The 24,047-nt window shown below is 45.8% G+C and overlaps 2 protein-coding genes across 3 annotated transcripts; both read right to left on the bottom strand.

Moving 5' to 3' along the window:
• Window positions 1–11,582: 11,582 nt before the first annotated feature.
• LOC125552568 lies at window positions 11,583–21,428 on the bottom strand. Of its 2 annotated transcripts, none has more exons than XM_048716170.1 (10): window positions 21,173–21,428; window positions 19,106–20,606; window positions 17,453–18,802; window positions 16,967–17,268; window positions 14,716–16,358; window positions 13,391–13,820; window positions 13,144–13,306; window positions 12,532–12,635; window positions 12,361–12,452; window positions 11,583–12,108 (listed from the first exon to the last, which is right to left on the bottom strand). In XM_048716170.1, exons 1-10 carry the CDS (start codon window positions 21,355–21,357, stop codon window positions 12,032–12,034), a joined length of 5,847 nt encoding a protein of 1,948 aa, XP_048572127.1. In that variant the 5' UTR covers window positions 21,358–21,428; the 3' UTR covers window positions 11,583–12,031. The 2 variants fall into 2 exon arrangements, with proteins under 2 accessions (XP_048572127.1, XP_048572128.1); XM_048716171.1 differs by having other exon boundaries at window positions 12,364–12,452.
• A 920-nt stretch (window positions 21,429–22,348) lies between these two features.
• LOC125554854 (putative cyclin-dependent kinase F-2) lies at window positions 22,349–23,533 on the bottom strand. Its single transcript, XM_048718251.1, has one exon. The coding sequence runs from the start codon at window positions 23,531–23,533 to the stop codon at window positions 22,349–22,351; it is 1,185 nt and encodes a 394-aa protein (XP_048574208.1).
• Window positions 23,534–24,047: the final 514 nt, after the last annotated feature.

The raw sequence follows: 24,047 nt of genomic DNA, 5'->3' as shown, positions 1-24,047 counted from the left end.
ACTATATGATCTCATGCTATGTTTAGGATTGGGTCTTGTCCATCACATCATTCTCCTAATGATGTGATCTCGTTATCAATGACATCCAATGTCCATAGTCAGGAAACCATGACTATATGTTGATCAACGAGCTAGTCAACTGGAGGCTTACTAGGGACATGTTGGTGTCTATTCTTCACACATGTATTACGATTTCCGGATAATACAATTATAGCATGAATAAAGACAATTATCATGAACAAGGAAATATAATAATAATGCTTTTATTATTGCCTCTAGGGCATATTCCAACAGATGTGAACTAGTTTAGTGACACTAGTAAACTCTTTGGATGTTGGTCACATGGCGATGTGACCTGTGAGTGTTAATCACATGGCGATGTGAACTAGATTATTGACTCTAGTGCAAGTGGGAGACTGTTGGAAATATGCCCTAGAGGCAATAATAAATTAGTTATTATTATATTTCCTAGTTCATGATGATCGTTTATTATCCATGCTAGAATTGTATTGATAGGAAACTCAGATACATGTGTGGATACATAGACAACACCATGTCCCTAGTAAGCCTCTAGTTGACTAGCTCGTTGATCAATAGATGGTTACGGTTTCCTGACATGGACATTGGATGTCGTTGATAACGGGAGCACATCATTGGGAGAATGATGTGATGGACAAGACCCAATCCTAAGCCTAGCACAAAGATCGTGTAGTTCGTATGCTAAAGCTTTTCTAATGTCAAGTATCATTTCCTTAGACCATGAGATTGTGCAACTCCCGGATACCGTAGGAATACTTCGGGTGTGCCAAACGTCACAACGTAACTGGGTGGCTATAAAGGTACACTACAGGTATCTCCGAAAGTGTCTGTTGGGTTGGCACGAATCGAGACTGGGATTTGTCACTCCGTGTAAACGGAGAGGTATCTCTGGGCCCACTCGGTAGGACATCATCATAATGTGCACAATGTGATCAAGGAGTTGATCACGGGATGATGTGTTACGGAACGAGTAAAGAGACTTGCCGGTAACGAGATTGAATAAGGTATTGGGATACCGACGATCGAATCTCGGGCAAGTACAATACCGCTAGACAAAGGGAATTGAATACGGGATTGATCGAATCCTCGACATCGTGGTTCATCCGGCGAGATCATCGTGGAACATGTGGGAACCAACATGGGTATCCAGATCCCGCTATTGGTTATTGACCGGAGAACGTCTCGGTCATGTCTGCATGGTTCCCGAACCCGTAGGGTCTACACACTTAAGGTTTGATGACGCTAGGGTTATAAAGGAAGTTTGTATGTGGTTGCCGAATGTTGTTCGGAGTCCCGGATGAGATCCCAGACGTCACGAGGAGTTCCGGAATGGTCCGGAGGTAAAGATTTATATATGGGAAGTCATGTTTTGGTCGCCGGAAAAGTTTCGAGGTTTATTGGTAACGTACCGGGACCACCGGGAGGGTCCCGGGGGTCCACCAAGTGGGGCCACCAGCCCCGGAGGTCTGCATGGGCCAAGTGTGGGAGGGGACCAGCCCCAGGTGGGCTGGTGCGCCCCCCACCAAGGCCCAAGGCGCAAGGGAGAGGGAAGGGGGGCAAACCCTAGGGCAGATGGGCCCTAAGGCCCACCCCAGGTGCGCCTCCCCTCTCTCCCCCCTTGGCCGCCCCCCCTTAGATGGGATCTAGGCTGTCCGCCACCCCTAGGGGTGGAAACCTAGTTGGGGGCGCAGCCCCTCCCCTCCCCCTATATATATATACTTGAGGTTTGGGCTGCCCAACACAGACGAGTTCCTCTCCTTCTTGGCGCAGCCCTACCCCTCTCCCTCCTCGTCTCTTGCGATGCTTGGCGAAGCCCTGCTGGAGTACCACGCTCCTCCACCACCACCACGCCGTTGTGCTGCTGCTGGATGGAGTCTTCCTCAACCTCTCCCTCTCACCTTGCTGGATCAAGGCATGGGAGACGTCACCGGGCTGTACGTGTGTTGAACGCGGAGGTGCCGTCCGTTCGGCACTAGGATCTCCGGTGATTTGGATCATGACGAGTACGACTCCTTCAACCCCGTTCTCTTGAATGCTTCCGCATAGCGATCTACAAGGGTATGTAGATGCACTCTCCTTCCCCTCGTTGCTGGTTTCTCCATAGATAGATCTTGGTGACACGTAGGAAAATTTTGAATTTCTGCTACGTTCCCCAACAGATCGTCACCTCGCCCTCAGCCAGTCTCTGTTTAGTCCGTAGCTTTTGCTTCAAGTCACCAATAATAGTAACTGAACCGGTATCCAATACCCAGGTGCTACCAGGAGTACTAGTGAGGTACACATTAATAACACGTATAAATTTTTTCGAAGTTGCCAGCCTTCTTATCTACCATGCATTTGGGGTAATTCCGCTACCAGTGACCATTCCCTTTACAATAGAAGCACTTAGTCTCGGGTTTGGGTTCAACCTTGGGTTCCTTCACTGGAGCGGCAACTGGTTTGCCATCCATGAAGTTTCCCTTCTAGCCCTTGCCCTTCTTGAAACCAGTGGTCTTGTTAAACACTTGATGCCGCTTCTTGATTTCTACCTTTTGTAGTCTTAAGCACCGCGAACAGCTCCGGGATCAACTCCATCCCTTGCATGTCATAGTTCATCACGAAGATCTAGTAGCTTAGTGATAGTGGCTGGAGAACTCTATCAATCACTATCTTATCTGGAAGTTTAACTCCCACTTGATTTAAGTGATTGTAGCACCCAGACATTCTGAGCACATGCTCACTAGCTGAGCTATTCTCCTCCATCTTGTTGGCAAAAGAACTTGTCAGAGGTCTCACACCTCTCAACACGGGCATGAGCCTGAAATCCCAATTTCAGCTCTTGGAACATCTCATATGTTCTATGGCGTTCAAAACGTCATTGGAATCCCGATTCTAAGCCGTAAAGTATGGTGCACTAAATATCAAGTAGTCATCAGGATGTGTCTGTCAGGTGTTCACAACATCCACAGACAACGTTGTAGGGGTTTGCACATCGAGCGGTGCATCAAAGACGCAAGCCTTCTGTGTAGCAGTGAGGACACTCCTTGGACTACGGACCCAGTCCGCATCATTGCTTACAATATCTTTCAACTTAATCTTTCTCTAGGAACATATTGAAACAGGGAGCTACAACGTGAGCTATTTATCTACAACATATTTGCAAAGACAATTTAGACTATGTTCATGATAATTAAGTTCATCTAATCAAATTATTTAGTGAACTCCCACTTAGATAGACATCCCTCTAGTCATCTAAGTGAAACATGAATCCGAGTCAACTAGGCCGTGTTCCGATCATCACGTGAGACGGACTAGTCAACATCGGTGAACATCTTCATGTTGATCGTATCTTCTATACGACTCATGCTTGACCTTTCGGTCTTCCGTATTCCGAGACCATGTCTGTACATGCTAGGCTCGTCAAGTCAACCTAAGTGTATTGCGTGTGTAAATCTGGCTTACACCCATTGTATTCGAACGTTAGAATCTATCACACCTCGATCATCACGTGGTGCTTCGAAACAACGAACCTTCGCAATGGTGCACAGTTAGGGGGAACACTTTCTTGAAATTATTATGAGGGATCATCTTATTTAAGCTACCGTCATTCTAAGCAAATAAGATGTAAAACATGATAAACATCACATGCAATCAAATAGTGACATGATATGGCCAATATCATTTTGCTCCTTTTGATCTCCATCTTCGGGGCTCCATGATCATCGTTGTCACCGACATGACACCATGATCTCCATCATCATGATCTCCATCATCGTGTCTTCTTGAAGTTGTCTCGTCATCTATTACTTCTACTACTATGGCTAACACTTTAGCAATAAAGTAAAGTAATTACATGACGTTTATGTTGACACGCAGGTCATAAATAAATTAAGACAACTCCTATGGCTCCTGCCGGTTGTCATACTCATCGACATGCAAGTCATGATTCCTATTACAAGAACATGATCAATCTCATACATCACATATATCATTCATCACATCCTTTTGGACATATCACATCACACGGCATATGCTGCAAAAACAAGTTAGACGTCCTCTAATTGTTGTTGCAAGTTTTTACGTGGCTGCTATAGGTTTCTAGCAAGAACGTTTCTTACCTACGCGAAAACCACAACGTGATATGCCAATTTCTATTTACCCTTCATAAGGACCCTTTTCATCGAATCCGATCCGACTAAAGTGGGAGAGACAGACACCCGCTAGCCACCTTATGCAACTAGTGCATGTCAGTCGGTGGAACCAGTCTCACATAAGAGTACGTGTAAGGTCGGTCCGGGCCGCTTCATCCCACGATGCCGCCGAATCAAGAAAAGACTAGTAACGGCAAGTAAATTGACAAAATCGACGCCCACAACTGCTTTGTGTTCTACTCGTGCATAGAAACTACGCATAGACCTAGCTCATGATGCCACTGTTGGGGATCGTAGCAGAAATTTAAAATTTTCTACGCATCACCAAGATCAATCTATGGAGTAATCTAGCAACGAGGGGAAGGGGAGTGCATCTACATACCCTTGTAGATCGCTAAGCGGAAGCATTGCAAGAATGCGGATAAAGGAGTCGTACTCGCAGCGATTCAGATCGCGGATTCCGATCTAGCGCCGAACGGACGGCGCCTCCGCGTTCAACACACGTACAGCCCGGGGACGTCTCCTCCTTGATCCAGCAAGGAAGAGGAGAAGTTGAGGGAGAACTCCAGCATCACGACGGCGTGGTGGTGGAGCTTGTGGTATCTCCTGCAGGGCTTCGCCAAGCTCTACGGAGGAGGAGAGAGTTGGAGGAAGGGAGGGCTGCGCCAGGGAAGAGGTCGGCTGCCCTCCCACCCCTCCACTATATATAGGGGAAGGGGAGAGGGGGAGGCGCCCTAGGGTTTCCCCTAGGGGGCGGGCTAGGCAGATTGGATCTCCCTAGGGAAAATCCTAGGGAGACTTGCCCCCCAACCCAAGCAGGTGGAGGCTTGCCTCCCAAGCCAGGTGGAGGCTGCCCCAACCCCCAAGTAATGTGGGAAAGGGTGTGGGGGGCGACCACCCCTTAGTGGGCTGGTTTGCCCCTTCCCCTTTGGCCCATGAGGCCCTCCCACACTTGTCGGGGCTCCCGAAACACCTTTCGGTCATGCTGGCCATAGCCTGATACCCCCGGAACACTTCCGGACTCCAATACCCTTCGTCCAATATACCGATCTTCACCTCCGGACCATTCCGGAGCTCCTCGTCATGTCCGGGATCTCATCCGGGACTCCGAACAACCTTCGGTAACCACATACTATTTCCCATAACAACTCTAGCGTCACCGAACCTTAAGTGTGTAGACCCTATGGGTTCGGGAACCATGCAGACATGACCGAGACAACTCTCCGGCCAATAACCAACAGCAGGATCTGGATACCCATGTTGGCTCCCACATGTTCCATGATGATCTCATCGGATGAACCACGATGTCGAAGGATTCAATCAATCCCGTATACAATCCCTTTGTCCAGCGGTATTGTACTTGCCCGAGATTCGATCGTCGGTATCCGATACCTTGTTCAATCTCGTTACCGGCAAGTCTCTTTACTCGTTTCGTAACACATCATCCCGTGATCAACTCCTTGGTCACATTGTGCACATTATGATGATGTCCTACCAGTGGGCCCAGAGATACCTCTCCGTTTACCGGAGTGACAAATCCCCAGTCTCGATTCGTGCCAACCCAACAGACACTTTCGGAGATACCTGTAGTGTACCTTTATAGCCACCCAGTTACGTTGTGACGTTTGGCACACCCAAAGCACTCCTACGGTATCCGGGAGTTGCACAATCTCATGGTCTAAGGAAATGATACTTGACATTAGAAAAGCTTTAGCAAACGAACTACACGATCTTGTGCTAGGCTTAGGATTGGGTCTTGTCCATCACATCATTCTCCTAATGATGTGATCCCGTTATCAACGACATCCAATGTCCATGGTCAGGAAACCGTAACCATCTATTGATCAACGAGCGAGTCAACTAGAGGCTTACTAGGGACATGGTGTTGCCTATGTATCCACACATGTATCTGAGTTTCCTATCAATACAATTCTAGCATGGATAATAAACGATTATCATGAACAGGAAATATAATAATAACCAATTTATTATTGCCTCTAGGGCATATTTCCAACATCTCCCTCATGGGAGAGGGGCGACCATTCACTTTGAGCTTCTTAAGAACACATCACACTCCCTCTCTTGATTCCCTACACCAAATCCTAGATCCCCAAGGGATTTGGGAACATTTGAGAGAAGTTCTCCAATCAAGTGATAGATCCACTCCTTCCCCTTCTTCTCACCAAAGGAATTCGTGATTTGAGCAAGTTCTCTAGCATTTCCCAACGTTCTTGTTACTTTTGGAGGTTGGAGACTCCTAGGCGGTAGGAGTCTTTTGGAGAGGAATCGACCATTGTGATTACCCCCAGAAAGTTTGTGAGGGTTTGGAGACCACCCCAAGGTCTACCACTAGTGGTTGAGAAACGCCTCTGTGGTGTTGTCTCAAAGGAAGAATAAGGCGAGCCTTCGTGGCGTTGGTGTGCCTTCGTGGTAACATCCACCTCTCTAATCGTGACGTAGCTTCCCTCCAAGGAAGTGAACATCGGCATACATCCTCGTCTCCCGGAGTTGCTGTTATTCCTAACCCTAACTCTCTACTTGTGGTTACTTGTCTCTTAGCACTTACTTATTTCATATTGTGCTTGCTTACTTCATACTTGTGTTACTTGTTTATCTTGCTTAGCTCTTAGCATCACACTTGCAATTGTTAGGCTCACTTTCATATTCCGCACTATAGCCTAAAATTGCTAAGTAATAATTAAAATTTGTAATTATACCTACTCACCCCCCTCTAGGTCTATCTCAATCCTTTCAGTAGGCACCGACACAGGCTGCTCCTCCTCCTGCATGGCGGCGTCGAAGTGCGTCTACGCCTGCTCCATGGTTAAGTCGGCATGCACAGGTGCAGGGTCCACACGGAGTCATCGTCGGAGCCCGTCGCCATCGTAGGGTCGTCGTTGAAGTCCTCGGGCAAGCTGGCCAGCATGCCGTGCTCGATCCACCTGGCGCGGCGGGTCTGCCAGTCGGCTGGAAGGGCGGCCACCTCGTGCTTTTGCTCCGAGGAGAGGCTTTCCCACACAGTGCTAGAGCTTGCGGTCATGGCGGATGTGGTGCAGGGGAGAAGGATGTGGAGTGGATGTGTTGTGGTGTGGAGTTAGCCAGGTATGTCAGCCTTTAAATAGCGGATTCTAGTGAGGTCAAGCGTCCGGGTGCGTCAATGTGTGGCGTCAGAGTTGGTTCCTCGACCGACGAGCTTTCTTAATGGCGGCATACGGACGGGTGGGCATTGAACGGGGTGGTAGATATCCGTTCCGTCCCATCCAGTAAACATCTCTTCGGCATTGAATAGGCGCGGACAACAGGGGCGCGGCACCGATGGCGTTCTCGACCGACGCGCCGCTTCAATGCCAAAGCCTATGAAAGGTCGTGTCCGCTCAAGAAGGAGTCAATGCGGAGCGGCCGCTCTACAGCGACATGAACGCGAGTAGATGGCGCCGGGCGAGAAAGCATGCGGCGAGGTAGGAGGATTTTGGGTGGGTCAGGTTAGTCAAGCGCGGGCAAAGCAGTGGTTCAGACGGCCGCAAAGCTCCCCCATTTTGTTTCCGGTTTGTCGGAAAAGTTGCGTCCGAACCACCGAGTGGACCGATACAGGACCGCGCGGTCCGGACGGTTGCGGACAGTTTAAGCGTCTGCGTTGGAGATGCCCTAATGATAGGCAATAGCATTGTTTTATGATTTTTTTAAAATATTTTTTGGGTCTGCCTAGGCACATCTAAATGTGTTGTAGCTATTACACATCTAAGTGACTCGTCAAATTACATGGGAAAAAAAACAAAAAAAAATGCTTACATGAACCTTAACGTAATCAATGATATACAATTTAGATATGCAATACTTAAAGCACGTATAGATGTGCTTTAGCAAAACTATTTTCTTATTCACTGGGTGTAGATGAATACGAGCTCAGAATTGACTATTCACGTTCTATGTCAGTTTACCATGTCCTCCACCGTGCCCGTGCTGCCAATAAGCGCCAAGGCGAGGTCGGTCCCGAGCGGCGATAGAGAGGGGGACCTCGATGGTACTCGTACCTACGTGGGTCGTCTCGGTGCGCGCCACCCCCTGCACTCAGATCGGGCGGATCGCGAATTCCGAACTGCCCGTCCCAGGACAAGGAGAATCGATGGGATAAGGATGGCCGGCTACGGCGCCAATTATAAGTGGACTGGGAGATTGACACACACGTTGGCTAGTGGGCAATGGCAGCACGTTGTCATTCGTGCGACTAGCGCTGTACCACACGTTTCCTCCCTCGCCGATCGATGGTACTACACTGGCGCTTGGGTCGACAAGAGTCAAGAGACCTGACTGACATACCGGTATCATTGGTTTCCTCCAGACTAAAAGATGGAAGAAAATCTCCAACCAGTTTATATCGCGTGTAAAATCGAACTGTAGCTGAGGCGTTCGATGACGAAATCCGAGGCAAATCGGTGACGTCGGTTGATCCCAGCAATGCCATGCAATGCAACTGGAGGAGTAGTAGCATCGTGAACCGGACGCACTCGACGGAACGGATCGTGCATGCAACACGCTATACTGCCGGGCAGCTTTTATCTCCTTTGCGCTGGACTCCTCTGGTTGGTTGGTGGGTGGGCGAAGGGTGCTGAGTCAGAGTGACAATAATGCTTTGGCACACGTGGTCCAATGCTAACTGGAGGCAAACCGCTGCTTTGCTTTGCGACTCGTAGTGCTGTGCTGGTGGCTTGGCTGGAGGTGCCAAAAAAGTCAGCAGCAAGGCAACCAAAGGAGGGATAAGCCAAGAAGAGGAGGCCCTAGCCCTTCTTTTTTATAGCAGTACCACTGCACGCATCCCAATCCCATCGCATGTGGTATATCAAGGATGTTGATTGGAGCTAAGCCTCATGATGGCCCGAAGACAAACCTCGAACTCACAAATCAAACACCATATCTTGATGGAGAAAAGGGGAAATCAGGCTCGATGGGGATGGGAATGCTGAGAGATTGGGATGGGAGGTCCATGGAAATACTTGAGTCAACTTGGTGGGGTTCAGGGTTGACAACTAATCTCCTCTCTCTTTTTAGTGGGAGAAACCATGCACTTTCATTGCCCCAGGTGGTTTCTATTTCCCTGCAACCTGTTGGCCTATAGTGTTCATTCGCTGGATGAGAGACTTCCACCATGCATTATCCTATGCATAGATAGATGTGTTCTTTTAGTAATAGTCTTCTACAAATGAAAAGGAGAATGTTAAAATTCTGCCTTCAAACTTCTACTTCTATGAACCGACAATGCACTTTCATGAAACCTCCTTATTAAGAGTGCTAGGAGCTCTGGCAATGCATCAGGAAGAAGATAATTGATCCCGTTTATAGCAGATCAAAAACCTAACCTTTCATGAGGAAAACAAAGCCCAAAACCCACGCAAGCAACGAGACCTCGTCGACCACACGACCCTAGAGCATAATCGCAAAAAACACATACCCCCAACTTCGGCGCCGCCAGACCAACACCACCCCCCCCCCCCCCCCCCCCCCCCCCCCCCCCCCCCCCCCCCCCCCCCCCCCCCCCCCCCCCCTCGCTCTCGCTCGCAAGCCGCAACACCGCACGACTCCAATGCCTTATAGCCCTTGCTACACGAGATGACCGCCCCGCAAACCACAAAAGTTGTTCCAAAAATAGATGATCCCTAACCGCAACCCTCGCAGCACCAGGCAGCCAACACCCACAACAGTTTTAGGGGAACACCCACAACAGTTAACAGAACCAAAACTGCTACAGGGACGACACATACATGCACGACAGATGCACGATGGCCAATCCAATCGTATGCATGCGCCTTATGAAATACATGAACGGACTGATACGGGCTGTGGTGCACGTTCGCACGGTGTCGTGTGCATAGAGGCGTTGTAACACAACTGGGTCCTTGGCAGCGGTACAATTCAAATCAAACTATTATCATGCACGGTACACACGCATCGGAGTGATGGGTGATGAGGACATCAGGTAGAGTTTGGAGGGCAATAAATCAAGCAATCAATCAATCAAGAGAAGTTGGCAAATGATTCCATGCTAATGCATAGTACGTGCAACCTCTCACGTCCCCATTGCGAAGAGGTGGAAAGCATGTGTTCACATCAAAAACAGCACCGGAAAGATTTACCGTCAAACGAACCTTGAGGCAGAACCGGCGGGCGAGGGGAGGCACGGCGTGGTGCACGCACACTGCACACGGAGACGGGATGTGGATGAGGCTTGGAGCGTCGCGTCGAGTCATGGGCGGAGAGGCGAGGCGACGTGAGGTGACGGATGGATAACACGCGATCGTGGGAATCTGATTCAGCCCTGTGGCCTAGTCCAGAGAGACTTTGTATCCAATCCAATGATAGTGGCCACCGCGGTGTGCGTGCGTGCGGGTAGCTTTTGGCTTTGGTCCCTCTCGGCCCCGATCGGCTATCTTGTTGCCGCATCCACCTAATTCCATTCCGTGGCGTGCCCCACCATGTTCATCTTGCTTGTACCGCGCGCAGCACACCTTCCACGGTTCCCCTTATCCCCCCCTCCTATCTATCACCTCACATATTCTCTCTCTCTCGTGGCCCTCTCGACTGATGGTGACCACGACGACTTGTTGCTAATCCAAAGCCCCTCACTAAACAGACCCCGACGAAATGTACAGACGGAGGCACCCTTGGCCGTGCGAGTCAACTATGTGGCACCTTCCTCGAGTGGTCTGGGATTCAGCTACACGTTCTTGGTAATCTCCACACTGATCCTTAGCGACTGCATCATACACTTGCACCCACCTAGCCCTGATACACTTACAGTCATCCTAATCTCTAAGGAGGCATGGCTGGAACTGCGAAACTAATGTTAATCAAAACAAATTTATTTTATCCTCCGTGGCTTCCACGGTTAGCCATCACAATGAAGTGGCCCTAGGTGGCGACAATGTAGAGATGCTAGGCCATAGCAGCACAAGTGCTTTGCCAAAAAAAAAGCAGCACAAGTGTTGGTGGTTTAGAGATAAATGTTACTGTAACAGGTAAAAGGTGAAAGAGAAGAAGGCGAGATACTACCCTGATGTTAAGACAGATATCATGAAAACTTGATGCTGCAAAAACGCTGCTGATATTTTCTGAAGAATAACAAGATACAATTTTAAAAAATAAAAAATCTACAAACTTCACTACCGAGTTACGTGAAGGCATAGGGGCCTGAATTTATCAGCAGAAAACTTGATGCTGCAATATTTCAGAAGAATATTTTCTGATTCTTTATCATGAAAACTTGATGCTGCAATATAACGAATTTTAAAAAATAAAAACGCTACAAACTTCACTACCCACGAGAAGGATAGGGGGCAGAAATTGCACTCTTTTGTGCCATCAGTTATGTTGTCTATGGGGCAGCAAGAGATTTGCGAGTTCACATGTTTTGGACACATGTGCGCCTGAGAGTTTTTCTTTTCAGAATTTTTCAACAATAGATTAATCGGGTGCCCCTTCAACTTTTTTACACTTATAGAAACGTAAGTGAAAAGAAACATCAATCATAGTGAGTTAGTGACACAGAGTATGGCCTGAATAATATACTCCTACTCGTTTAGTCTAGTACGAGCGTGTTATGTATTGCCCCAAAATATGAACGCCAACATCTGCTCGAGATTACTGCGAATTACAGCAAACGATTTGGTTTCTCTTCATCTGCCACACATACCAGCAGGCTGGTTTAATAATGCACTAACCAAAGTTCCCTTGGTTCCTCCCCAAAGTTTGATGCATATCCATCGAACTCCAGGAACCCAACATCATGCAAAAGGTGACAACGTAGATTTCATATCCAGCTTAAGCGGGACAAATAACCAAGTATTCCAAAATTCTTAAGCAACTTGGGACTAGATTTTGCCCTGATACTGGAAGTGCAATTTATAGTCATGCACTAGGTTAGCAAGAGTGGTTCGGCATGGGCCCTCTGCAAAGCCAAACAAGGAAAGGATTATCTTGGGTGTCGGATTAGTATTTACTCCCTCTGTTCCCTAATGTAAGACCTTCTAGTTTTTTCTTGATTCGTATGTATGTAGACACATTTTAGTACGTATTTTCACTCATTTTAATATGTATGTAGTCAATATTTTGAAATAGCTAAAAGGTCTTATATTGAGGAACGGAAGGAGTATATAGCAGTAAAGGTTATTCATAAATAGAACAGGAAGAATTTACGGACCACCAAGGTATGTGTGAAGCTGTTGAAAATCGCTTTCCTGGCAGATATCAATTAGAGAATACACCCCAGGTCGCAAGGCCTCGTCAATTTCCCTATCATGGACAAGGGTGCGAGTGCTGAGACAAAAACATAAATAATTAAACAGAAGGTCTTCATTAGGGGAGAACATACCGCGTTATGCCTGTCTGAAATGGACCCAGTCCAGAAAACATGGAAATATAACCAGCAAGAAAGTGCATCGAGTGATGTTCCATGATGGTTTTTTGCTGACGCATCTGTATTATCCACACAAAAGGAGAATCAGTACATATGATTTGTTCACATAAGAACTATAAAACATGTGGCTGAATGGCATGACATCTATATACTGTGCCATTTACGTTCCTGATTCTGTGAAAGCAAAATACAAAGTCTGTGCTGCAGCAAACGGGTTCCTAAGGCCATCCTACAATGCAAGGTGCTTAGAGAAGTGCTTTGAAAAATAAACCGCTTAAGCACTGTGCTTATTTGTAGAGCGTAGGTGCTTATTTGAGCACCTCTGCTACAGAAATAACCACTGGTGCTTAAAAGAACTGGTTTATTTTGTATAAGCACCTCTTAAAGCACTTTGCATTGTAGATGGCCTAATTATGAAGCTGCTTTTAAAAGGATACGCAGTTAAGCCCAGTGCAAATGTGAACTACAACCAGCAAATAAAACGTCCCAACCATCTGTCCAGGCATGGCATTACTACTAAAGCAAGATATGTATCATTTTAAATCACAGAACAAAAGCATCACAAACCTCTTCATAAATCCTTCTGAAAAAGGAAGCACATTTTAGTGCCTCCTCCTTGTTCCAAGTGAAACATCCTGCCATGCTAACCATCTTGGAATCTGCAGACTCCAAGCAACTAAGTAGTATGTGTACTGAGTCTTCCAGGACAGCCACACATTGTCCAACCTCACTGGCCAGAGGAAAAAAAACAATATAAAGGCTTGTCTTAATAAAGAACATAAAAGCACAAAAAGAAAATAACCCAAATCTTTACCTTTGTTGGTGCCGAAGAACAGTGCATAACAATTTGCAACATGCAGCATACATGTCAACAGAAAATTGCCTGTCAAGTAAGTATTCTTTACTAGCTAGAGGTTGTCCTGCAATTTGTTCACGAATGTTTTCTGATGAACAGGATACACTCCGATCAGCAAGAAGATGTTTGAAGCCCTTGAAAAGCATCACAGGAAGATGCAGGCACTGGGACACATGGCACGCATCGATTTGAAAAGTATGCCTCCCCACAAATGATGTGATAACCTCAACACACATTAGAACAATCGCTCCAGCATCTGGATGCAAATCAGGGCAAAGAGGAGGTAGCTTCTCTATATAGAAAATGAGTGGACTTTGAAGGTGTAAAACAATGTTGAATAAAGCACCAACTAGGCTTGGGACAGTTCTCTGAAAAACACGCTTATTTCCTGCAATATGAGTACAAAATCAGTCCAAAATACTTGCTCCCTGCCATTAAACAAGGTGCAAACTGCTGAATGCTGATGACCAGCCCTGTAGTCTGAAATGATGCCTGCAAAAATATGAACTCCACACCTTTATATAGTACCCCCTCTGTAAAGATATATAAGAGTGTTTAGATCACTACTTTAATGATCTAAAGGCTCTTATATTTCTTTACAGAGTATAAGCTATTTTGAGAATAAGCAAGAGCTGCACGTTTTATAGTTTTAGGAGCACATATCAGGGCTTCAAACTGTAACCTTTCACGCAACAACCAACATTTTCAACCACCACGCTACACGAGCCAACGCCTTACAGTACTCATCATTGGGAATTATTCAGATCAAAAGACCCAGAGTAGAATCACAGATGTTCTGGTTATGATGTATTATCAAATCATTTACAGCTATTCGTGGAAGCATTAACCAACTACCTGTTACCTAAAGAGAAACCAAAATATGGAAGTCTGGATCAAGCACTCCAAGATAAAATTTTACATATTTATTTAAAATAGAACTTTATTACGTTCAGAACCACCTATGACTGATCAACATTCTTTATCATTGAAGAACAATTTGATGCTTACTCTTCATATATTCAGTAGTGGACAGTGGAATATACATTAATGAGCAATGAAAATTTGAGACTAATGCTATTGTCAGGTACAATCAATCACTATTGTTAAGGCAAGTAATCTAGTTCGAATGCATATCATGACATTACAGATTTAGTAGATTACTGATTTATTTGGAGAAGCTAATTTAACATATCCCAGAAGCAAGTAGACGGAAACACATTCCATTACATGAATAATAGGATTGCATTCCAGAGAATATCAGATAGAAAATTTTGGCTGCTAACCTGGCACAGATCCAAGAACAAGATAAAGGCAGTCAATTCCAGCAGCAACGTCAGAAGAAACTGTCCCACCATCAGATGTTCCAGTCTCCACTTCATATATTGAGTGGCTATATTGATTCACTCCGACCAAGGCTCTCTCAATGACTTGTAAAGTTGCACTTAGATGCATGTTTGATGCAACACTAACAAAATTTCTCATCGACAGTCTAAGTCTTGATATCAATGAATTTAACCTATTCTGCCTATCGATAATATTCTTTGTAACTACATAGCCAGACGTATTCTGCAACTGAAGTGTTTTTGTGCTTGATCCAATCTCATGGGTAGGTAGAGTCGCACTCTTTCCTTGAAGTAAAATGCATTTTCCAATAGCACTCACATGTGCATTTACTATCTGAGCATACAGTTCTTTTGACAACTTGAGTTCAGGAAATGTTCCTAAAACTTCAAGATATCTTAATATTCCATCAATCCATACAAGAGAAAACATATCTGGCCAATCAGACATGTCTGCAATTTTCTGTAGGGCAATGCAAGCTGTCCCAACCATTGGATTTAGCGACAGGTGTTGGAAAGGATTGCATGCCTTCCTACAGACATCGCCTGAAAAGGATATGAGGCCCTTCAACTTAACAATAGCAGCAGATACACTGTAGAGCTCTCTCAAAGTAAATGCTACAAATGGACCTTCACCATTTAACAGATTTTCCAAAAGAGATCTTTTCATACCGGGTGGACCATCTGACTGTAATTTGTTATCCTTTAGCTGATGCATAGTCCAAACATCCATGACTACTTCAATATTCAGAAAACCATTCTCACAAAGCAGCTCTTGTGGTAGACGACAAGAGATCAAATCAACAGACCCAAAATCCTTGTTCTCCATAAACAAGACATGCAGACAGATATCTACAAAGGTCTCAAATTTAGCAATAGATCTGCTGAAATTGGAGGCATAGTGAAGCATCAGTTTTCTTTCCTCTGAGCTTGCAGTTGGATAGTCTTTGATTGTGCTTTCAAATGCTGAAACAAGACCCCACAAGAATCCACCTATGCAAGACATGGTGCATAATAGTTTATCCCAGCACACATTGTCATAAGAGTTCTCTATTTTTATAACACACTTGCAATCCTTTGTGGTTACAGGTATGCCAGCTGTAGTCTTCTCTAACTGTTCAGCCATAGTTTTGACATGCTCCAAAGCTAAATTTTCTAGAGTATCAAATGCCTGACCATCATGTTCAGAAGTGTCACTTTCACTAGCAGTATGCTTCAGGGAAGATCCAATTTGTTTCTTGGGACCCAGCAAGCAAAATTTCGAATTCATGTTCGCTAGTGTAGAAAATATTTCTGATGTCTTGTCTACCAAGGAGAACAAGGTATTTTTCTTCTGATCAGTGTGCTCACCAAATATTTCGTGTGACAATCCAATAATCTCCTGGACAGATCTCAAAAGCCAAATCAGAGAATATGAGTTACCTAGAAGTTCAGAAGACGTGGAGTATTGCTTTGAATCTGGGTACTCTTTGCCAAATTTCAAAACAAGATTTTGCATTGCCCTTCGACAACATATAAACAGACGGATTAGCTCAATTGGATTACATGATTCATAATGGCGACTTAGCAATGTCAACAGCAGAAGTCTGAAAGGAAAGAAAGAATTTGTCAGCAAGCTAATCAGAGCAGACTTGCAGATAAGAAATGAGCATGTTTGGTCTATATTCCCCGAAATTGCGGATAACCCAGATTACCCAAGAAGGCTGTAGCGTTAACTAGGTGGCACATTAGTTGATAGTTGACAGACACACGTCATCATATGATAAGCCATCAAATCCACAGAAAGATTAAACGTAGACTAGAAATAACCATTAAAATTAAAGTGACAAATTCTTAAGTTGTACAGATTAGCAACTACACTGACTAGTTTTTGTGGTGACATGAAAGATAAATTATCAGCATCACCAGGATCCATAAAAATAATGGACCTTTTATCCTCACGAGATTTGGCATTCCCACACCTTCCTACCCTCCAGTTAATCTCACAAGACTAAAAAACGAGGAAAAGCCGAGGAGATAAGTAGAATTAATGACCATAAAGTGGGAAAATGCCTAGGGGCAAGTATTTGTGAACACTTTTTTAGATCAAAAGTTCAAACTGGGAGCATACAGAGATACTCTAGTGCAATGGCAGAAAGGATAGCCGTCATCATCCATACAAATAAATGGATAAATGTAAAAATAGTGCACTTGCCTTTCAAGATGGAGAATGTAAGTTATAAGTTGCAAGAATGACTTGGAGTTGGAATGAAATCCGGGAACTGTGCTACAAAAATTTAGTAAATTCTCACAGATCCGGTATTTATCTACACCGTGTGCATGTGTAGAATCAGGATATGTATGGACCAACTTCTCATTATTCAGTTTATTTAATATCTCCATCAAATCAGGCGAGATGTTCAATAAGGCATTATCTTCATCAGCTCTGGTGATAAAAGAAGATGTTGATTTCTTGAGAGCACCGCAAAAACATGATACCAAATTCTTTAATAGCACCTGTGAAATAGTACATTCGTTCCAAATTAGACCAAATAGGAAAGAACAAACGGAAGAAACTACTCAAACTTAAAACTGCAAAACAAACAGATCATCGTCATCGAAACAGAATTAATACTATCAGCATACACGGTAAATTCTTTAACAAAGTTTTCTTTGGATGGAAGGAGTAGGACAACAAAACCTTTTGGTCATAAATGATAGTATCACAAAGAAGCTCCACCGAAATAGTATGCAAGGTTATTTCTCTGCATGAATCCTGACAGTCACTACTCTCCTCATCTCTGCATGACCTCTTTTGAACAAAAGAAAACTTTATCAGGTTCGAAAAGAAGTTCTTTAGGTCCTTCTTCGATGCATGAGAACTCCAAATATCAATGTTTTCACACAGAAGCCGCCAAGTTGCTATGTGAAAAGAATCTTCATCTAAAGAGCATATACTCATATCCCAGGAAGAAGTCCTGTCAGTTCCTCCTGAAGATAATGTTCTCACATAGTTCATCATAAAACCGGTTAGTCGAGCAGCCTCAAGACAGCAAGGATCCTTTAATAACTCAGTTTTTCCCCTATCCTCAGTATCAAACTGCTGTGTGCCGTCTTCAAGCAAAAAGTCAAATGCATTAATCTGCCTGTTAAGATCTTCGAGTCTTTGCAGAGCCATCACATGAAGGGTGTAAAAAAGCGTAGTAAAACCAGAATGGTTTCTTGGAAGGGACTGTGATAAAATTTCGATGACTTCCCAAAGGGAGCCAGCACTTTCAACAATCCAAGCAAAGTAGCCTTCAGCGATAATATTGGATGTATTGGTCCATTCCTTTCCGCAGCATACAATGAATGAATTCCCCACTAATTCTGTTGCTTCTATTGCTAAATTTGGAGGCATGAGGCCAACAGATTGCAGATACAGACTCCTACATGATGTATATATGCGAAAGAAGAAGGCAAAAAACCAAGACAAACTTGGAATCTTTTGCCAGTTGGCACATTGCTTGTTAGATAGGTTCTTTCCTACAACTGAAGAAATGAACTTACTTGGATTAATTGATTCATTTCTCATCAACTGACTCAAGTTGGGACGTATTGTGTTGACCAACCTTTCAACAGATTTTGCAACCAGTGTAGTATTTGAAGCGGTCACAGTTATTGAGTCAAGCACGCTTGTGTATAGTTCAGATAAGTACCTTCCAAAAAGTTCAGCTCTCTGATGAAAAACTGACTTCCTGGACATCAAGCGGGGCTCTCCCTGTGTTTCCAAATCTACAAACTCGTCGCAACTTTTCATCCATTTCAATGTTTCTGTAAGATCTACTGTCAGCTCCTCTATGCATCGACTAGACTGTCCTTCTGGCATTGAGTTAATTGAAGTACAGATAGCATCCCTCAATGTTTGGGAGCTCAGCAATGTTGCCAGTGATTCAAAACATTTATGTGAGGATAAAGAAGCCACAGAAAACGGTCCTGGTACTGCATCAGGACCAGCAACAGCTCTGAATGTTCTCACAGTATTGCACAGCGTACAAATGGAGTGCGCAACCTACAATTTGGAAAAGAGAGAGAAGCATCAGATTCAAAATAAAAATCTATTCAGTACTACTCCGCCCCACAATATAAGACGTTTTTGCGAGCTATCTTAGCCTGCAAAAACATCTTATATTATGTGACGGAGGGAGTAGTTCGTAAAATATACATCCCATTGCAGAAATATAACCATTGGCATAGGCAACGGAAGAACACAAAAGCAGAAAGTAAGAAGCATATAAAAAATAAAGAAAAAAGATAACAATTGTTTTTTAGAGGGCATTGCTAAAAGTGATCGCTGAAAAAGAACATAACTGACCTGACGAAGCTCACTAAATGTACGAATCACTTGGGACGAAAGGCTTGAAATCTTTGAGGTTAGTAGTAAGCATGGTTTGATGTCCTTGGAAGATGCATTGATAGCAGACAAAGCAAAAATCATTGACCATAATTTTACAAGGTCACTCCCCATGACCTTGTATTCAATTTCTAGAAAATGACCAACTGCAACAACAATCTCCACAAACATTAAAGGCAGCATCTTCTTAACGTTTGTATCTTCTAAATGCAGAGCTGACACCCAGAAGTCGTACATTTTTTCAGCCATCAAGATTAAGACCCTGTAAATTTCTTGCAAGAACTGGAGATAAGATCCTTCCGATGTGTCCTCTGTAGGGACATAAATTTTCTCTTCAGTAACTGTTGCTAGCATCTCATTGATGGACTTCAGCATGCAATGAACTTCTACTAGCTTTGTGACTCCTAAATCAGAGAAGTCCTTTTGCGAATATGATTTGCATTCTAACACCAAAGGTTCCATAAATTGCATGAACACTTCAAAAATGGATTCTCCTTGTTGCTGGGGTTCTTCAGAACCCTCACTGGTTTTTTGTGGGCTTTTGAAGGATGTACCCCTTGGTGCTAAAGATGTTCTTTGATTTCTAGCCCTGGTAACAAACAATTGAAGCAAGTAACCGAACCCAGCAAGCAATACAGCCTTGCTTTCTGCTTTTATTCCCTTGAATCGCTCAAACAGATGCCTATGGTAGCTTCCTTTGACATCCTTGACAATACCTTTATTCAAATTCTTGAGCCCAAAATATCCACTAAGATGTTGTGGATGAAACAGTCCATTTGACAAAATTTCTTCAGCAATCTTCAACGTGGATCCTGCGTGCTTGTGCTTGATAGAATTTGCTTGTGAATTAAGTAAAACCAACAATTCCAACAGTGGATCAAGAATCTTGTCAACAAAAGGACGGAAAATATTCTTAGGATTTGCATGGAATCTGAGAAAGCTTGAAAATTGCTCAAGCAGACAATTTCCAAGATTCTGAAGAATGGTACAACCCTTTTTCTCATTAGTTGAAACCTTCTGGACAAGATTAATAGCCTCGGTGACACAAGAGATCCACAAATCCACGGGTGCGTTGAAGAAAGCTCTTGTATTGGAGGAGAAAAGAAAGGACACGCAGTCGAAAACTCGTTCAAAGAGCAAAAAGGATTCATGGTCATCACATGGAGCGCCGATTTGAACTCTGCTCAAACCATCCTTTGCAATGCAACCAAGTGGTTGAAGTAGCTTCAGAGAAATTGAGACTGACGGCTTCTTTTCAATGCAAAATCTCAGAATTTCCCAGCATCTATAATCTAAAACAGGATCAAAAGGCTCTGGAACTTTCTTAGACGGAAGTAGGATAGATTGCACCCAGTTTCCAATAAATGAAACCATTCGCAATAGCTGGATATTGTCCGCTCTATGGCCATGGGTTGAACGATTTGACTCGGCCTTTATAAAATTGAATGCCAGTTCAACCTTTCTGCATGATTTAGCATACAAAAGTTAGAATCACAAACAGCAAGAGCATAATAAGGTTCATCCAGGAATTATTCCCCAACTAAGAAACACTGGACTATGTGTTGCAATATCCAAGTATCACCAAACAGATGCTATTGAGAATCGGAGGTCATAAAAAGATACTGTATAATCATAAGCATATTTTCGCCTCCACAGAACAATTAAGCTAAAATCTGGCCTTAATTAATGCAACTGTTTTTACAGAGTAATTATTATTGTTGTTATTATCCTAAGTCAACAATGATCCAACCAGTGCAGGTGTAAACTTCTGGCCACATGCCCACATCATCTCCCTTTGAATCACACAACTACAACGAAACTACATTTCCAAATATACTAGCTGGCTGAATCAGACGAATCTCCTCATGTAGCTACCTAGAGCAGCGCATCCCCAAATCCACGTAGCCGCAGCCAGACTAGAAGCACGCGAATTACTACAGAAAAATTGCTTCGATCCTACTCGGAGATTGGGCACACAGGGGTGCTAAGCTGCATCGAACCGCAAGCGGGGGGCAGCGAGGGGATGACCTTTGGAGGGAGAGCTCCTTGCCCTGGAGGGAGAGGACGAGGTCGAGGTTTTCCGCGAAGCGGGGCCGGGCGAGCGCGGGCTCGCTCGGGCCCTCTCCTGCGGGGGGCGGCGACTGGCTCCGCGGGCGCTTCCTCGACGCGCCGCGGGGGCTGGAGGCGGCCGCCGAGTCCGTGGCCATGGCCATGGGAGCGCGAAGGGAGGGAGGGAGGGAGGCTAGGGTTCTGGGTTTTGCTTTTGCGGGAGCGTTTCGTTTTGGTACACCTGTGCTGCGGTTCGCACATGGCGTCGAAGGCGTGGCACGAATCTTGAAGCGGAAACTCATAGAAAGGCAGCAAAAAAAAGAAAATAAAAGTGGAAAAAATATATCAGAGCCAGGTTTCGATCCTGGGACCTGTGGGTTATGGGCCCACCACGCTTCCGCTGCGCCACTCTGATTCTTCCTGTGTTGGTATTGAAACTTACATTCTTATACATATCCTGCCCTTCTCCTGCCATGCAGACTCAAGTCTCTGCTTCCTGCTTCAGAGCTAGATGCTTGAACAGAGCTGATCCACGCCATAGTTTCAGTTTTAGTGAAAGGGTACCGCCGGATTGCGATGGTCCAATAAGCTCTTGAATTTGGTTCATTCTCCCCTGCAGGACATCTTCCACAGCTCCATGTGTTGAAGATCCGACAGGTGCCATACCAGGCACTCATTCTCCCCTAGGTGCCATACTAGGTTGAAGAAAGTATGTCCAGTTGCTGTACTAGTACCATTGCTAAATATATAAGTTCTCATGAAATCTGCACCAGCAAGACATTTTTAATATCAATTCATCCATCACTCTATAGATTTCTGTTGCTTAGAACATTTGAACTGCACATTTTTATCATCAGCTCATGATTTCTGAAAAACAACACAAATTGTGCAGTATAACTCAATAACAACTGACCATGTAAACAACATATGTCAGCACTGTAATGAATCTCTGAACACAACCTCGTAATTACACATCTCTGATTCTCTGAACATGTGCACAATGACACATAGAATTCAGAAAAGCAGGCTAACACATCTCTGATTCTCTGAACATGTGCCAAGGATCAACTTCTACTTGATGGATCAGCACTAATGACTCATGATTGTTGATGGCTCATCCAAGCACAATCACATCAAGAGAGTTTATGCTAGCATTTACACAGATGGCTCATCAAAGCACAGATGGCTCTGGGGCATGGCCGGCGGGATGAACTTGATCCTTGGTGTCTTCCTTTTCGGAAACGACAGAGCATCGACCTTCTCAACGGCGTCGGCGGCGGAACGAGGAGCTGCGAACCATGGGTGCTTCAGCGCGGCGGCTGCCGTCAGTCGCTCGTCGGGGTTGCACGTGAGGAGCCCTTGCAACACCTGGAATCCTTCGTCGGACAGCTTCTCTTCAGGGAACAAATCCCGCAGCCGGTGCTTGTTGTGCCCCGCCTGTAGCAGCTGCGGCGCCTTCTTAGCCAGCGGCAGCGACGTGAAGCCTGGCCACGTCCTCTCGTCCGGCACCCCGAGCACCCGGAAGATGCTCCACAGCTGCTTTACGTCATTCTTTGTCTCGTCTTCCTCCTCGTCTTCGGGGTCGACCGTGAACAGCGTCGTGCCGGTGAGCAGCTCGGCAAAGACGCAGCCGATGGACCACGTGTCCACGAGCGCGTCGTAGTCCTGCTTGCCCAGGATCATCTCCGGCGCCATGTAGGGCGCCGTGCCGACCTGGTTGTACGGCGGCCAGTCGCACATGGACATGGCCAGCCCGAGGTCGCAAATCTTGAGGAGCTCCCCGTTCTTCCCGACGAGGATATTGGCTGGCTTGATGTCACGGTGGACGATGTGGCGCTCGTGCTCGTGCATCTTTTCGGCGCCGGTCAGGAGCTTCCGCATGAAGTCGCGCACCGTGGATTCCGGGAGTGGCGGGTCGCCGCGCCTGTCCCACAATAAAGACAGGAGGCTCGACGCCGCGACGTACTCCATGACGAGGCCGGCGGTGTCGCCGGTGGCCGGGTCGCACACCATGCCCTCGAAGCCGACGACGTAAGGGTTTCCGTTGCAGGCCTCGAGGAATCGTGCCTCCCGCTCAAGATCTTGGACGTCGGGGGGCTCCTCGGTGTCGTCCGGCGAGGAGAGGAACTTGACGGCCACGTCCTTTTTGGTGACGCGGTGGCGCATCCTGTGGACGACGCCGAAGCCACCCTCGCCTAGGCAGGCCACCTTCTCGTAGTCGTCGGTGCTCCCGATGGAGGCGCGGCTCCTCTTGCAGCACGTCGGCGATTGTTGATGTTGAGCCGTCGCGTGGCCGTGGTCGGCGTCGAGGACGGCAGCAGGTCGCTTGCGGGCGGCCATGGCGCTAGCTCGACGAACGAACTGCTTTGGTTGGTGGAGAGGGCGGCGGCAGAGATTGATGATGGAGAAGGGGGAGGGAGGAACTTCCGTATGGATCTACACGCTGCGTTGGCTATTTGTTTCCACAGGTTGCCTCACCGACTCGCCATGGAATTCAGCTCAGTCCGAATTACGGTGGCAGACAGCTTCTTTGCCTTGCTGCCTGCGTTTTCTTTTGACCGACGGCGGATTCAGGTTCGTTCGTTTCCGAGTCGAATTCAGGTTCTTCATTTCCCTTCCCGCCTTCGTTCCGGATTCGGTTTCAATATATGCTGACGAGACGATCCACACGGAAAGCTCGCCCCTTCCCGCCTCCAATCCATGGATCGTCTCCTCCATCTCGATCCCCTCTCCGCACCAACCAAGCCGTCGATCGAGCGCCGTCTGCAAGAGGCGTGATGCCGTCCTCGACACCGGCCACGCGGCGACCAGAAACGACCGGCTGCCGCAAGAGGATGCGCGTCCGGATCCGGAT

The sequence above is a fragment of the Triticum urartu genome, chromosome 4 (genome assembly GCF_003073215.2).
Source record: "Triticum urartu cultivar G1812 chromosome 4, Tu2.1, whole genome shotgun sequence".
Taxonomy (NCBI): Eukaryota; Viridiplantae; Streptophyta; class Magnoliopsida; order Poales; family Poaceae; genus Triticum; species Triticum urartu.
This window is presented reverse-complemented; position numbering and strand designations above follow the sequence as displayed.

Bases quoted from the DNA above. Each gene is read 5' to 3' on its own strand.
- LOC125552568 (XM_048716170.1), bottom strand. From the start codon at position 21,357: ATGGCCATGGCCACGGACTCGGCGGCCGCCTCCAGCCCCCGCGGCGCG. The intron at 18,803-19,105 runs GTCAGTTATGTT...TCCAAATTGTAG, and splicing joins CATTTAGTGAGCTTCGTCAG to GTTGCGCACTCCATTTGTAC. The intron at 16,359-16,966 runs GCAAGTGCACTA...CTTTCCTTTCAG, and splicing joins TACATTCTCCATCTTGAAAG to ACTTCTGCTGTTGACATTGC.
- LOC125554854 (XM_048718251.1), bottom strand. From the start codon at position 23,533: ATGGCCGCCCGCAAGCGACCTGCTGCCGTCCTCGACGCCGACCACGGC.